The 12,955-nt window shown below is 35.8% G+C and overlaps 1 protein-coding gene across 2 annotated transcripts; it reads left to right on the top strand.

The window, feature by feature from the left end:
- The first annotated feature begins 353 nt into the window (after positions 1 to 353).
- Positions 354 to 11,979, top strand: borcs6 (BLOC-1 related complex subunit 6). Of its 2 annotated transcripts, none has more exons than XM_087263592.1 (6): positions 354 to 407; positions 3,257 to 3,717; positions 4,771 to 5,254; positions 8,146 to 8,309; positions 9,572 to 9,655; positions 9,738 to 11,979. In XM_087263592.1, the coding sequence occupies exons 2-6, from the start codon at positions 3,268 to 3,270 to the stop codon at positions 9,861 to 9,863; spliced, it is 1,308 nt and encodes a 435-aa protein (XP_087119718.1). In that variant the 5' UTR covers positions 354 to 407; positions 3,257 to 3,267; the 3' UTR covers positions 9,864 to 11,979. The 2 variants fall into 2 exon arrangements, with proteins under 2 accessions (XP_087119718.1, NP_001038453.1); NM_001044988.1 differs by having other exon boundaries at positions 383 to 584; positions 9,738 to 11,971.
- Positions 11,980 to 12,955: the final 976 nt, after the last annotated feature.

The raw sequence follows: 12,955 nt of genomic DNA on the forward strand, positions 1-12,955 counted from the left end.
TGTGTGTGTGTGTGTGAGAGAGAGAGAGAGAGAGAGAGAGAGAGAGAGAGAGAGAGAGAGAGAGAGAGAGAGAGAGAGAGAGCAATCTGCAGCGTCTACCGCCTCCTGTGGTGAAATCTAAGTACTGCATGTCTGTCTGCTCCGGCTGTCTAAACGTCTGTCTTTCTTTGTGCAGATTTGTGAATAGATTACCACCAAGTTTTGTATATTAATTACATAATACAGTCCTTTTATAAGCTATACTTAGTATATAAATTCTAAGAATACGTTAAAAGCACTTTTACACACGTAAATGAGAGTTACGTATGTGTGTAATGCGGAACTATAACGTCAGCGTTGTGGTTCAGTACGACAAATATTTGGTGCGGACTCAGTTGCCAACCTTCATCCTGGGCGAAGAGCTGCAGGTAAATATTTAACTGCATAAATGCTTCAGTACACCACATCCATCCGAAACATAAAAAACGAACCCAGCTTCAATCAGCGATGCTAGTAAACCTGCAGGATTCGCGGATATTTCGTGGACTAACTGCGAATTCAGAGGCCTGCAGTACAGCTAAAGCTTATCGTCGAGCTAACGTCAGGTGACTATTATCGCTTCCCTAAATCGTTTTATTACCTCTCTTTTATTGTTTGGTTATCTACGTCTGAGTTGTGCTGGTGTGATGCTTAAGGTTTTAGAAAAGGTCGTCGTTTGTTAGTTCTGAATTGTTAAAATCAGTGTTAATGGTGATTTCAGAGTCATGTGGTTTCAGTTCCTGTTATGAGACACGTTACTTGATACGACCTGTCATTTTCTTTTGTTTACTGTACATGACATGTCACTTAGTGAATGTCCTATCACGTCGACCAACGAGGAATGTACAGCTGTCAAGACTGACTCAATTCTTGAAGCCTCGTTGTTGTTGTTTACATGTGACGTGAAACCTGCAAAAGCGTTTATTTATGTGAGCTTCACGAGTTTAATAAAAGTACAATTTAATGCATGTTATAAATCTGTTATTCTAAACTTGAATTAAAACCATAAACATATTTTATTATATAATAAACGTCAACTGAATTAACAAAAAGATATTATTTATACTATATATTACAGCTGAACGATATTGGAAAAATCTGACATTGCGATATTTCTTTTGGGTGCGATATATATTGGGATATGAATTTAATTTCACCAGATGATTTGAATGGCTCTATTTGGAAAGATTTCATTTACTTAGATCAACTCGGCAAATTAATTATTTTCCTGTGCAGATTAAAACTCAAAACAATAAAACAAATACAAAATTGCTTGTAGATTTATATTTCAAATGCAAATCAATTCAAATCCATACTCAAATTATACTAAAATCAAATGCAACTAAAAATGATTTATTTTGTCATGAATCAGTATAGCTCATTTGTTTTCAGTCTGTTATTATATCAGTTTTTTACAACTTGTGTGATTTATTTAAACTGTTGAATTTGTAAGGGATGCTCCAATCAAGTTTTTGCAGCCGATACCAAGCACCGATTCCTTGTCATGGTGATCGGCCGATACAGAGTACCGATTCTGATGCTTCAAGCTTTATAATGCATGAATCACATTTTCCCTCAAAGTATGATACTTAAGTGGAGATCTCTCCTTACCTAAAGCAAGAATTTAAGTATGCAGCATATAGTCTCTTGAACACATCTCTTATAAAGATGTAGGTGTGATTATGTCATGGCATGAAGCAGCTTCACAAAAAATAATAGATAAAGCAGCTCAGGCAGCTCAAAACACTGTATATAAATAATATATAAAATAGCTGCAACAAAGAGACCATCACTGAAGCGAGTCTTGCCAATAGACTGTAAACAGAGGTTGCTCCACATCTGTATATGTTATACTTACATTCGCTCTTTATGAGATCAGCCAGATTGGCAAGTATCTATTGAGTCATTAAATGTGATTATCGGCCAATAACAATCTCCAACTAATCGATTGGAGCATCCCTAATTTTAAGGCGCTACTTGTATGGTAATTTTATAACAGATTTACTATGGCGGAACAGCATTTAAACTTCTGAATAAAATAAGTATAAAGTATAAAAAACTAATAAAAAATAGGTTAATAAATTGCAGTTTGTATAAATTTTGAGAATATTTCACTTGCATCACACTAGGCATGGGCCGGTATAAGATTCTGATGGTATGATAGCCTTGGATAAAAATATCGGGATATCACGGTATTGTGATTACAGCTTTAAAATATTTTCTCTTTGAATGTTTGGTTAAAAACAACAATATATTTCATTTTAGGAAAAATTCGTAATATTTTGGAACAGTAAACATGTCAGGCTAAATAATTAAAATAAATCATTGACTTCTGCTAACTTCATTAGTTTCAAAAACACTTATTTCTTCTCAAAACATAAAAAAACTAATAAAAAACATGTACTGTAGGAAAGATATGACAGAAAATTTGACTGAAGCATTTATAGGTTTTCTATTTTTTTAATAACCGTAATGAATGCTGATTAATTTAAGTAATTTTAGTTATAATTTTAGTAATATTACAATGACTACAATGACTATTTGACCATCAATATGTATGCTATATTATGCTGTGACTAGTAGCACTAGTAGTACAGTGATGAGCAGTGTTGGGCATGTTCCTTTAAAAGAGTAATTAGTTATGGTTACTAGTTACTTCTCACAAATAGTTGAGTTACATGATTATAAAAGTAACTAATTACTAAGGAAAGCAACTATCATGTTACTTTAAAAAAAATCTAGTTAATTTGTGAAATGACTATAAAATAAATATAAAACATTGTACACTAATCTACACTATTTTAATGTTGTGGGACAATGTGAGAGACAATGGCAGCATGTCCTCAACTATATATCTAGAAATGGTTTTTGTTTCATTTTGTTTGAGTAATAAGTGTTTGCGGTGGAGAAAAGTGAAGTTTTATTTGCTTTGACGTCGTGGCTTTGTCTCCTCTCTTGGTATCACAGCGCACGTTATCACCCGTGCAGTCACTAATGGCCCCTTTCCATTAAGTGGTATAGTACGGTACGGTACGCTTTGGTTCGGTATGCTTTTAAAGTGGTGTCCACTGTCAAAGCATGCCAAAAAGCAAACTGTACCCTACCACTTTTTGGGTGCCCTTTGCAAAGGGGTAAACCTTAAAACCGGTTATCATCCCATGCCTACACACACATAACATTAACTTTACCTCACTGATGATGATGCTGCTGATGATTAAGATGAATAATTCTGTTGCAGCAGGTGGAGGGATGAGCCGCTCTCCTGTGACCGTTCAGGATGTGCCGGAAGAAGCAAGCAACGGTGTGGACTCCTCTGAATCTCCTAAGGCCTCTGATTGGTCAGGACCTCATGGCTTCACCCCCCAGGCATTAAAGTTGAGGCACGGGGATGATTTTGAGCCTCACGATGATCAGCCTGCTCTATCAGAGACTCGTAAACACACACCTCACCACACGGACTCATGTAGAGACTCACACACAGATCATTCAGAGTCACAGATTCAACACTCCCAGTGTGCACATAGTTCAGACGAAGAAGACACACATGAGAACACACACTCCTGTGAGACTGAGCTAACACACAGTCATTATGAAGGAGAGCCGGAAGACTGGAGAGGAGAGGAAGAGGAGAAGAGACAGACAAGTGATGGAGAGGTGAACAATGTCCAGCAAAGGAAAGAAGCTCTTGTTTCTGTACAGGTAGGAGCTTGAGTAGGAATATGCTCTTTTGTACTTGCTTAATTGATAGTAAATTTATGTATTATATTTATGTCCTGTGAACTTTCTTGTATAATAAATGTTAAATACCAGAGTATTAATAATGTATTATTGTGTTAAATTTAATAAATAGTAATTAACTAATGTTTATATATGCTTTATGCTTTGGTAATCAATTTAAATAAAAATATTTATTAGAATTATAAAGAATAATATAAAAAATATATTAAAATGATTTAAGCTGCACCTATTTCACCCCCTTTTTTAAGATATAAGATAAGCCTTTGGTATCTCCAGAATGTGTCTGTAAAGTTTCAGTTTAAAATACCCATCAGATTATTTATTATAGCCTTCAGAATCTGCCCATTTTACGTGTCTGAGTACAGTGTAGTTGTTTTTGTACCCTGTGGCTTTAAATGCAAATGAGCTGCTTCTCTCCACCCACCGCTTCCACGTGCATGTCTGCTTCTCCTGCGTTACATCAGATAAACAGCAGTCAGTGAAGGAGACAAATACGGATAAAACTGAAATAAGTTCACTAATCAAAAATACCAAGCAAGTTTATTTCATATATGTGCAGTAGTTTATTCAAGCCTTTTTCAAATGATGAGTCACACACAAATTGCAATACAATCATTACCAATTGTAGTACACACAGACATGCACACAAATATATATATATATATATATATATATATATATATATATGCTCTTTTACTGACATCATGCGGCCGTCGTAATTATAGTGGTTAATAATTAGATAGCGATTTTACTGTCTTTATGACAAACATGCTCTGTTTTAAAAACATTTTAAACATATACAAATCACAGAGAGTTGGAACCGATTTTTTAATCCCAGTTTCTTTGCATAAAAATGTGTGTACATGTTATCATAGAAAAATGGCTCCTGTCAATCAGTTCAGTGGGTGGGGAAAACAGCACTCCATATATTTTTTTTAAATCCATTAAATTTATAAACTTCATTCAGTTATTTAACTTGTTTAAATAATGATACTCTGATCTTCACTTTTACAGCCAATTGGAGCACTCTCAACCGAACACCCTCCCACTCACTCCGAAATTGAGGAATGGTCCAATCCCAATTCTGTAGACGAATTCCAACCAAATACTTCCATTTCTCCAGATGAGGCACCTCCCCTCGTCCCAGCCCCACCTCCTGACCAGGCCACACCCCCTCCTCTACTGCCAGATCTGGATGATTCTCCGTGCCCGGCTCACGTGATGGCAGAGGTGCGTGTGCGCTCTGTTCCGGAGCGGGAGCGAGTTGTGCGTGGCATGCAGGACAGTAAGAGTCTAGATGAGATCAGCGGGGCGTGTGGAGGCGGGACTCGAGGAGGTGGAGCTAGAGGAGGACAGGCAGAAGGACGGAGAGCCACTATATCTAGTGCTCTAGAACTGGAGGGAACCGTCAGCCATGATGGAGATCTCACACACTTCATCACCAAAAACCTTGAACAGAAGATTAAAATGAGCTCGCGGCCGAGTCTGGACACAGACTGTGAGTATTTGAGGGTCAAAAGTAGTGTTTTATCTAGAGATGCACCGATTTTATGGCCAGTATTTAACATGCATTATTTCATAATGGTATAACAAGTACCATATAAACATTTCTGAAGACAGCAGATTTCCCTCATATATAGATGTTTTAAGAAAGCTCCCACTAGGACTGCACAATATTGAAAAGTAATCATTTGCAATAGTCACATCTCAATGAATATGCAATATGGATTTTAAAATCATTCAGTCATAAGAAATTGTACAGTTTGTAACTTTTAATAACAACTAATTTGATAGAATTTCTTTATTCAACAAAGACTATGCACTATTATTTTACATTAGATCATTCAATCACTGTATCTTATTACTGTTAGACTACTCAAAAAAACAAAACACTATTTATTTTGTTTGTATATTTTTCTTTATTGTATTTATCTATGGTTGTATTTTATCATAATTTATGCTGATGCACTGCCCTACAGAATCATCCCAATCAATCTAAAATAATAAATGATTTCCAAATATAGATATTCAAGTCATCTGGTGAAATTTTATTCAAATCACAATATATATTTAGTAGTATAACAAAATATCACAATGTTACGTTACATTTTTCCAGTTTCGTGCAGCCCTAACTCCCACACTAAATCAAGATTTAGGAGTATCTTTCAGTATTCCACAGTATTTCATGTTTTTGTTGGGTCAGTTTTTCAAACGCACCATAATCTGTACATTAGATGAATTCAACAGATGCACAAGTATGCTGAATGAAGCCCGTGTTTAGTATATTAAGTATGGATGTTTTGGAAAAGCTTTTAAGCATTGCCTTAAGCTATACTTGAGCTATATTGAAAATTGCCCAAACACAGAAGTCGTATAGCTGCATTCTTTTCCTTTAATGTAGGAAACAATACAGAATTGCAGAAAAACGTAATTTAAGAATCTAAATATTAGTAAAGTGCAGAATATTTTATTTGTATTTGCCTAACCATTTATGTGTGGCATCTGTGCTGCTAGTTCAGTACAATATAGGCGCTTTTCCACTGCGTGGTATATTCCGGTGCAGTGTGGTATGGCTCAGTTTTAAATGAAGTTTTAATGAAGTTTTAAATAAGCTTTGCCGTTACCAAAACATGACGTATACACACTGTTGATCCCAGATTGTTCAAAGAGATTCTTCACTACCAGCATCATTGGATTTGTGACACAAGACATCACGCTTCCTTTATTTAAAGTCAATTGTTGCTGTTTTTTTAACGCACATCTAAACTATTTAAAGGGTCACGAAACACCAAAACACATTTTTTGAGCTGTTGACAGTCGTATATGTGTCCCACACTGCTAAAAACACTATTAGGACCCCTATATTTCACTAAAAAGTGTAAATTGGTTGTTTTTGCGTTATTTCAAGCAAATTCGTACTTCCTGTTTGAAACGAATTTTTGAAGCTGCGTCACGGTCATGACATAATAGCGTGTATTCCAGCGTGCAGACTGGGCGTCTGTGCCAGAGTGAGTCTTATTACTTCTTACAGTGTGTTGCATTAATGCATGAGTAAGGCTTGGTTCAAACCAATCAGCGCGCTCTATTGTGCAACTTCATTAATATTCATTAGTGTCACCGTGTTAACGCCACCGAGACGCCACGTTGTGTTGGCAAAACAAGCGTGAAGTGTTGCTTTTATAGTTTGTTGCCATTAAGTTTCGTTTTCATTTTCTCTCTGTGAGAGCTCAGCTGGATCATGTGTGGATTAACACTGTACGCGACGCTCGACAACAATAACTTACGTGTCTGAGGAGGAACATTGTTTACCTGAGATCTGTTCTCATCTGCAAACGCTGAAATCCGGATTCGCTTGTAACGTTAGTCTCCTCTACATAAAGACGCGGCTCTAGTTGCTGGTGATTGTCCTGTCTCTACAGATTTGGTAAGTGAGCGACCAGTGCTCTTTGTTTATTCAGTTTGTTCGTATCGAATTAAGTTAACTATTGCACTGAGTGCAAACATAGCACCGCATTTTGTGACCGGAATAACACACGCGGCTTTCTGACGCTACCTGCCGTGTGCATCTAAGTTTTCGGGAAATGCAGAGTTTTTTTTCTCTTTATCAAACATTGCATGAAAAATACACGCTTAGAGCAGATCCTCGAATCAAATATCTCGTTTGTCGCGAGGGGCATGAATGAATTCCCTGAATGAAAGAGCCAAACTGCAGTTAAAGTCCAACATTTAATAATTTGGCAAATAATTCGACTACAGATGTCCATGTAGGTTAAACACCATCACTTTCTCATGTGTGTGTATTTTGACTGAAACTCGCGCGTGCCCAAATATACACTCCCACACCATCCCTCTTTAGTTCCTCCGACACTCCCCCCTAAACAGAGCTGGACATGCCCACATTTCTGACTTATTCCAAAGTAGAGGTGTGAAAACACCCTGCTGAAACGAGGGGGTTTCATGGCCCTTTAAATTCCACTGCAAAAAAAAAAAAATGTCAGAATCATGGTTAATAGAAAAGGTCCAGATGCTCCCTTGGTAGCTTAGAAGAAGATGGAACTACCTGTGATGAAAAAAGTTTTTTTCAGAAAGTCTTGGCTGTAGAGGTGACACAGCTATAGGGATAATCAAAATATAGAACACTTTAAGCAGTACTACAACTGCTTAAAAGTCGAGCAGTATCATACCATGCAATGGTGAAGTGTAAAGTGTCTGTTGGTGATTCTGTGCTTTATCTCTGCCCTCTAGAATATATTACAAAGCTGCAGTTGCAAAGAGACCAGCAAGTGAAAATAAACAAACTGCACATTCTAATTTCTGGCGGTGCATCTCGTTTTATCTGTTAAAATAAAATGATGTAAATAATATTTGATTTGTGTTTGACTAATGCAGCGGACTGTTCTGGACCTATCACACGTGGTCGTGGCTCTTTACGTCGTCCAGCTGATATACCACCAATTGACCCATCGGTGCTGGTAGACCTGCATAAACACACACAGGACGTGGCGCAGAGTGTTGAGCTGATGCTGAGAAGCCTCAATGGAACTATACAGAATGTGAGTGCCTTTCCAGCTGTAACCCAGTATTGGGGAAACAGTTACACACTCATACACTATGGCCTATTTAGTTTATTCATTTCACCTATACCGCACGTCTTTGGACTGTGGGGGAAACCAGAGAAAAAGTAAAATATACATAAAAATATAGAAATAACCGACATTAAACCTTTTTTTGGGTGGGGGGTTGAAAATACTAGTGGCCTAAGACTCTTGCACAGAACTGTGTATATATAGATATATATAATTTTCTCTTAAAAGTATTTTTATTGAACATGGTAGATATGAAATATACAGTAGAAATAGCTTTTCACTTTTTCTTTTACACAACAAACAAAACCCGTCGCACACATATACATTTAGATTCCATAAAAATATAAAAATAATATCAAGATAAAATACAAATAAATAATAATATTAAGTAAAACATATTTTACTCTTATATATAAAAGGAGAGGGAAAAAAGAAAAATAAATAAATAAATGAAATAACATGGAACATACTCTTCTTAAATGACTGAGGGGTCCATCTTCTTTACGTTACGTAAAACGTAACGTAATATAAAATAAAAAATATATATATTTCTTTGATGGTTATTTTTTCACAAGGCTGCAGTTATTTAGTAAAATATGCAGCAAAACTGTGAAACATTATTTCAAAATCAATAAATGGTTTTCAGTTTGAATAGGTTTTAAAATCTAATTCGAAGCTGGATTTTTAGCGTCTTTACTTCAGTTCTCCTCAGTGCCACGTTCATTCAGAAGTCATTCTAACATTCTTGATTTGATGCTTGTGAAACATTTCATATTATTATTATAATGTTGAAAATAGTTGAGTTGCTTAATAAATATTTTTTTGGTGGAAGCCTCGATGCAATTTAAATTTTTTTTATAGCAGAGTAAACTTCTTAACTGTCAATTTTGATCGATTTATCGTGTTTGTGGAGAATATAAAAATTTTATTAACTGACTCCAAACTTTTTAACTGGTAGTGTATAGTTTACTTCTGATTATAGTAAGATCTCAAAGGTCAAATATGTGCAGAAAAGCACAAAAATCTTACATTTTCTTAAACTTAAAAGCTCCATAAACTGACGTAGATCAAATAAGTTTTTCAGTTTTGTCTTAGAGAGCAAGAATGGGTGTTGTTCAATAGTTTCAGCACAACTTTGATAAAGGGTTTTGAAACACTTCAAATATTCACTACTATATACGCAGCCCATAAAGACCCACAATGTTCTCATATCTTTTTTTTCTGTCTAGATGACTGCTTTAAGTGTGGGTTATATCCAGACATACAGAGATTCTGTGGATAGTTTGGGAGAATCAGTAGACATGAGTATAAAGGTGAGAGTGACTTCAAAATATCTAGTTAATTTAATATTCTCTTCATATTTACTATCTTGATCTTTGTGTTTGTATCTTTTAGGGAATGTACACGCTCATGGCCCGCTGTGAGGAGCTGGATCGCTCCATGCAACCTATACATACTCTAGCTGCTCAGATCAGAGACATCAAACGAACCCTTGACGCCCTGGAGACCATCTGCAAGTAGCTATGGCAACAGACCACACCCCCCCTTGACTAAACAGGGACTCCACCCATTGGAGAAAAGCGGTGGCTCCACCTTCTGCAGTAATTATGCTACATAATGTGCAAAGGAACCATTTTGCTAAAAATGTTTCCTAGCAATGCCCTGCAAGTGCTCGTCCCCTTAGAGAAAGCTTGGTTCTCTCCCACATCCGCAAGCACCTCTTTTTTTGTAATGGCAAAACAGTGTTGTTGAGTCCTCTCTATGATTCATGCCGTCCAACATCCTTCACAGGAATGACTTTGAGTCATTGGTGGCTCTCAAGTGGCTGAGTGGTGTTGCCATTGACCCGGTTTTTTAAAGTGAGTGTATGTGTGCATGTTTAGGTGAGTGTTTTTTATGGAGCCAGATCAGTCTCAAAAATAATGCATTCACCAAATTAAATTTATTGTACATGGACAGCACAATTCGTAAATTCAAAAGGCTATTTATATTTATGCACAAGTCCAATTGGTAAATTTAATACACAATTCATAAATGCACAAATCCCATTTGTAAATTTAAGACGCAATTCATAAACACACAAATCCAATTCGGAAATTCAAGACACAATTCTTGAACGCACAAATCCAATTCGGAAATTCAAGACACAATTCTTGAACGCACAAATCCAATTCGGAAATTCAAGACACAATTCTTGAACGCACAAATCCAATTTCGAAATTTCATACGCAATTCGTAAACACACAAATTCAGTTTGTAAGTTTAAGACGGAATTCATAAACACACAAATCCAGTTTGTAAATTTGAGACTTGATTCGTAAATGCACAAATCCACTTCGTAAATTTAAGACACAATTCGTAAACACACAAATCCAGTTAGTGAATTTAAGACCCAATTTGTAAACGCACAAATCCAATTAGGAAATTCAAGAAGCGATTCATGAACGCACAAATCCAATTCGTAAATTTAAGACACAATTCGTAAACACACAAATCCAGTTAGTGAATTTAAGACGCAATTTGTAAACGCACAAATTCAATTAGGAAATTCAGGACGCAATTCCTGGACGCACAAATCCAATTGGGAAATTCAAGACGCAATTTATGTACGCACAAATCCAATTCGGAAATTCAACACACAATTCAAAAATGCACAAATCCAATTAATAAATTTAAGACGCAATTCATAAACACACAAATCCAATTAATTTGGGGAAATATTTAGATTTTACCTTTTACTATTGAATTTTTGTATTCACAGATTGTGTTTTGTATTTATGAATTGGATTTTGTACATGTAAATTGTGCTGTGCGTGTATGAATTTCATTTTGTAAAAGTATTATTTTTAGGACAGATCTGGCTCTGTATTTTTGGCAGATTGTGTCATTGGTGTGTAAAGCACCCATCTGTAATGGCCTGAAATGTAGGACATAGTAGAAGTGGAAGATGGGTATTTGCCGCTATGGAAGCCATGCTCTGCGTGTGCTAGTTCATTCTGGATGTCAGTGTTTCTGCAGGATGGATGCTGTGCATCCCTGATCAGCTTGTCTTTCACAGTACCTATTGTTTAAACACATTCTGAAGTCAGCTAGTGTCCCCTTATGTAGTTGAATGACACTCCAGAGAAATTGTGAGGACTCAAAGCTTCAGAAAAGATGAAAATCACCATAAATTGTGATTAATGACTCTCGTTTCAGTTTGTTTCTAACAGAGGTAGCCCGAATGTGATCAGTTGATTCTCGTTCATTAATTGGCTGGAAATTAGTAGCTGGTATGTTCTTCAAAAATTATTTTATGTTCCACACAGTAAAGAAAGCCATATTGGACAGACATAGTGATAAGTAAACAGTGTGCTAGAATTAATTTTTTAACGAAGGTTCTTATGGTTAATGATGAATTTTGGACTAATTTGTTCATCGTTATGTTGTCTTCGAGTGTTCGTCACTTAAATCAGAAATCAGAGGAAGGTGTGGAGAGAATATGGAGGGGTCAAAATGTATTTTTGAAAATAGTGTCTGGTCTTCTCTCTTTACTGTCTTGCTAACTATAACCCTGATTTGTCCAGCAATCTGTCATTAATGTATATTTTAAATTATTATATAAGCCAAAATAAATTTGCTAGAATGATTGACTTGAGTTTTTGCCTCTGCTCTTCTTCTACATTCTTTTGGGGTTAAACATCTACACAAATAAAACAAAAACAATAGTGTTGGCTTTGACTGTTCCATGAAGAACCTTTTATATTCGTGGAAACTGCATTTAACAAAAGTCTTTATGGTGTAAAATCTTTTTAAATCATTAAAACGTTCATTACACTGAGGATCCAAGAACTGCTGACTGAAAGTTTTTTGGGGTGCGAGGCTCCCAAAATGTTTTGTTTTTTTACATGGCACTATTGTAACATGGCATACATTTCTGAAGTTGTGATATTTTTAAGAGTTCTCTCTTTTTGCTTACAGCTGCATTTTGATCTGATTTATGTCACTGGGATTAATTATCAGGGATGAAGCTCATTTTGTGTATGTGAGAGAGGGAGAGAGTCCTCGTATGGCCTTAGCAGGATTAAAGGTTTGGATAAATGGTTTTACTCTGTCATCCCTTATAATCACTGACTATTTTACAGATACGTGGACACACACATCCTTCATTAGGTTTTGAGCTTTGTACTTTTTGTCATTTTCCTCTGCTAGTGTAACAAACAATCAATCTTACCTTACAGTCATCTGCAAGATAATGTTCAAAAAGGCTTTAGGTTTTAATTAAGTTTCAGACAAGCTGCTTAGATGCATAAACTTGCTCTTTTTTTTAAAACTACTTCAAAACAACCCTTTTTTTTACCCCCCAAAAATGTTTGGATCGCATTTCGCACTTCTAATGTCTCTAGTTAACACACACAATGCTGTTTTTTTCAACGCATCCCATCATTTCTAAAATATCAGCCTTTAACAAATGGTTAATATGTCAGTTTAAGGTAAAATTATACCTGAATTGATACACATACTATGAAAAATCTGAAAATATGAAGTGTAAGATCAATTTATTTAAAAAAATTTTTTTGAAGTATGCCATAACATATTTCTCATTTAATATTAACTTTCTTACCATTTTTTTT

The sequence above is a fragment of the Danio rerio genome, chromosome 8, assembly GCF_052040795.2.
Source record: "Danio rerio strain M-AB ecotype USA chromosome 8, GRCz13ab, whole genome shotgun sequence".
Taxonomy (NCBI): Eukaryota; Metazoa; Chordata; class Actinopteri; order Cypriniformes; family Danionidae; genus Danio; species Danio rerio.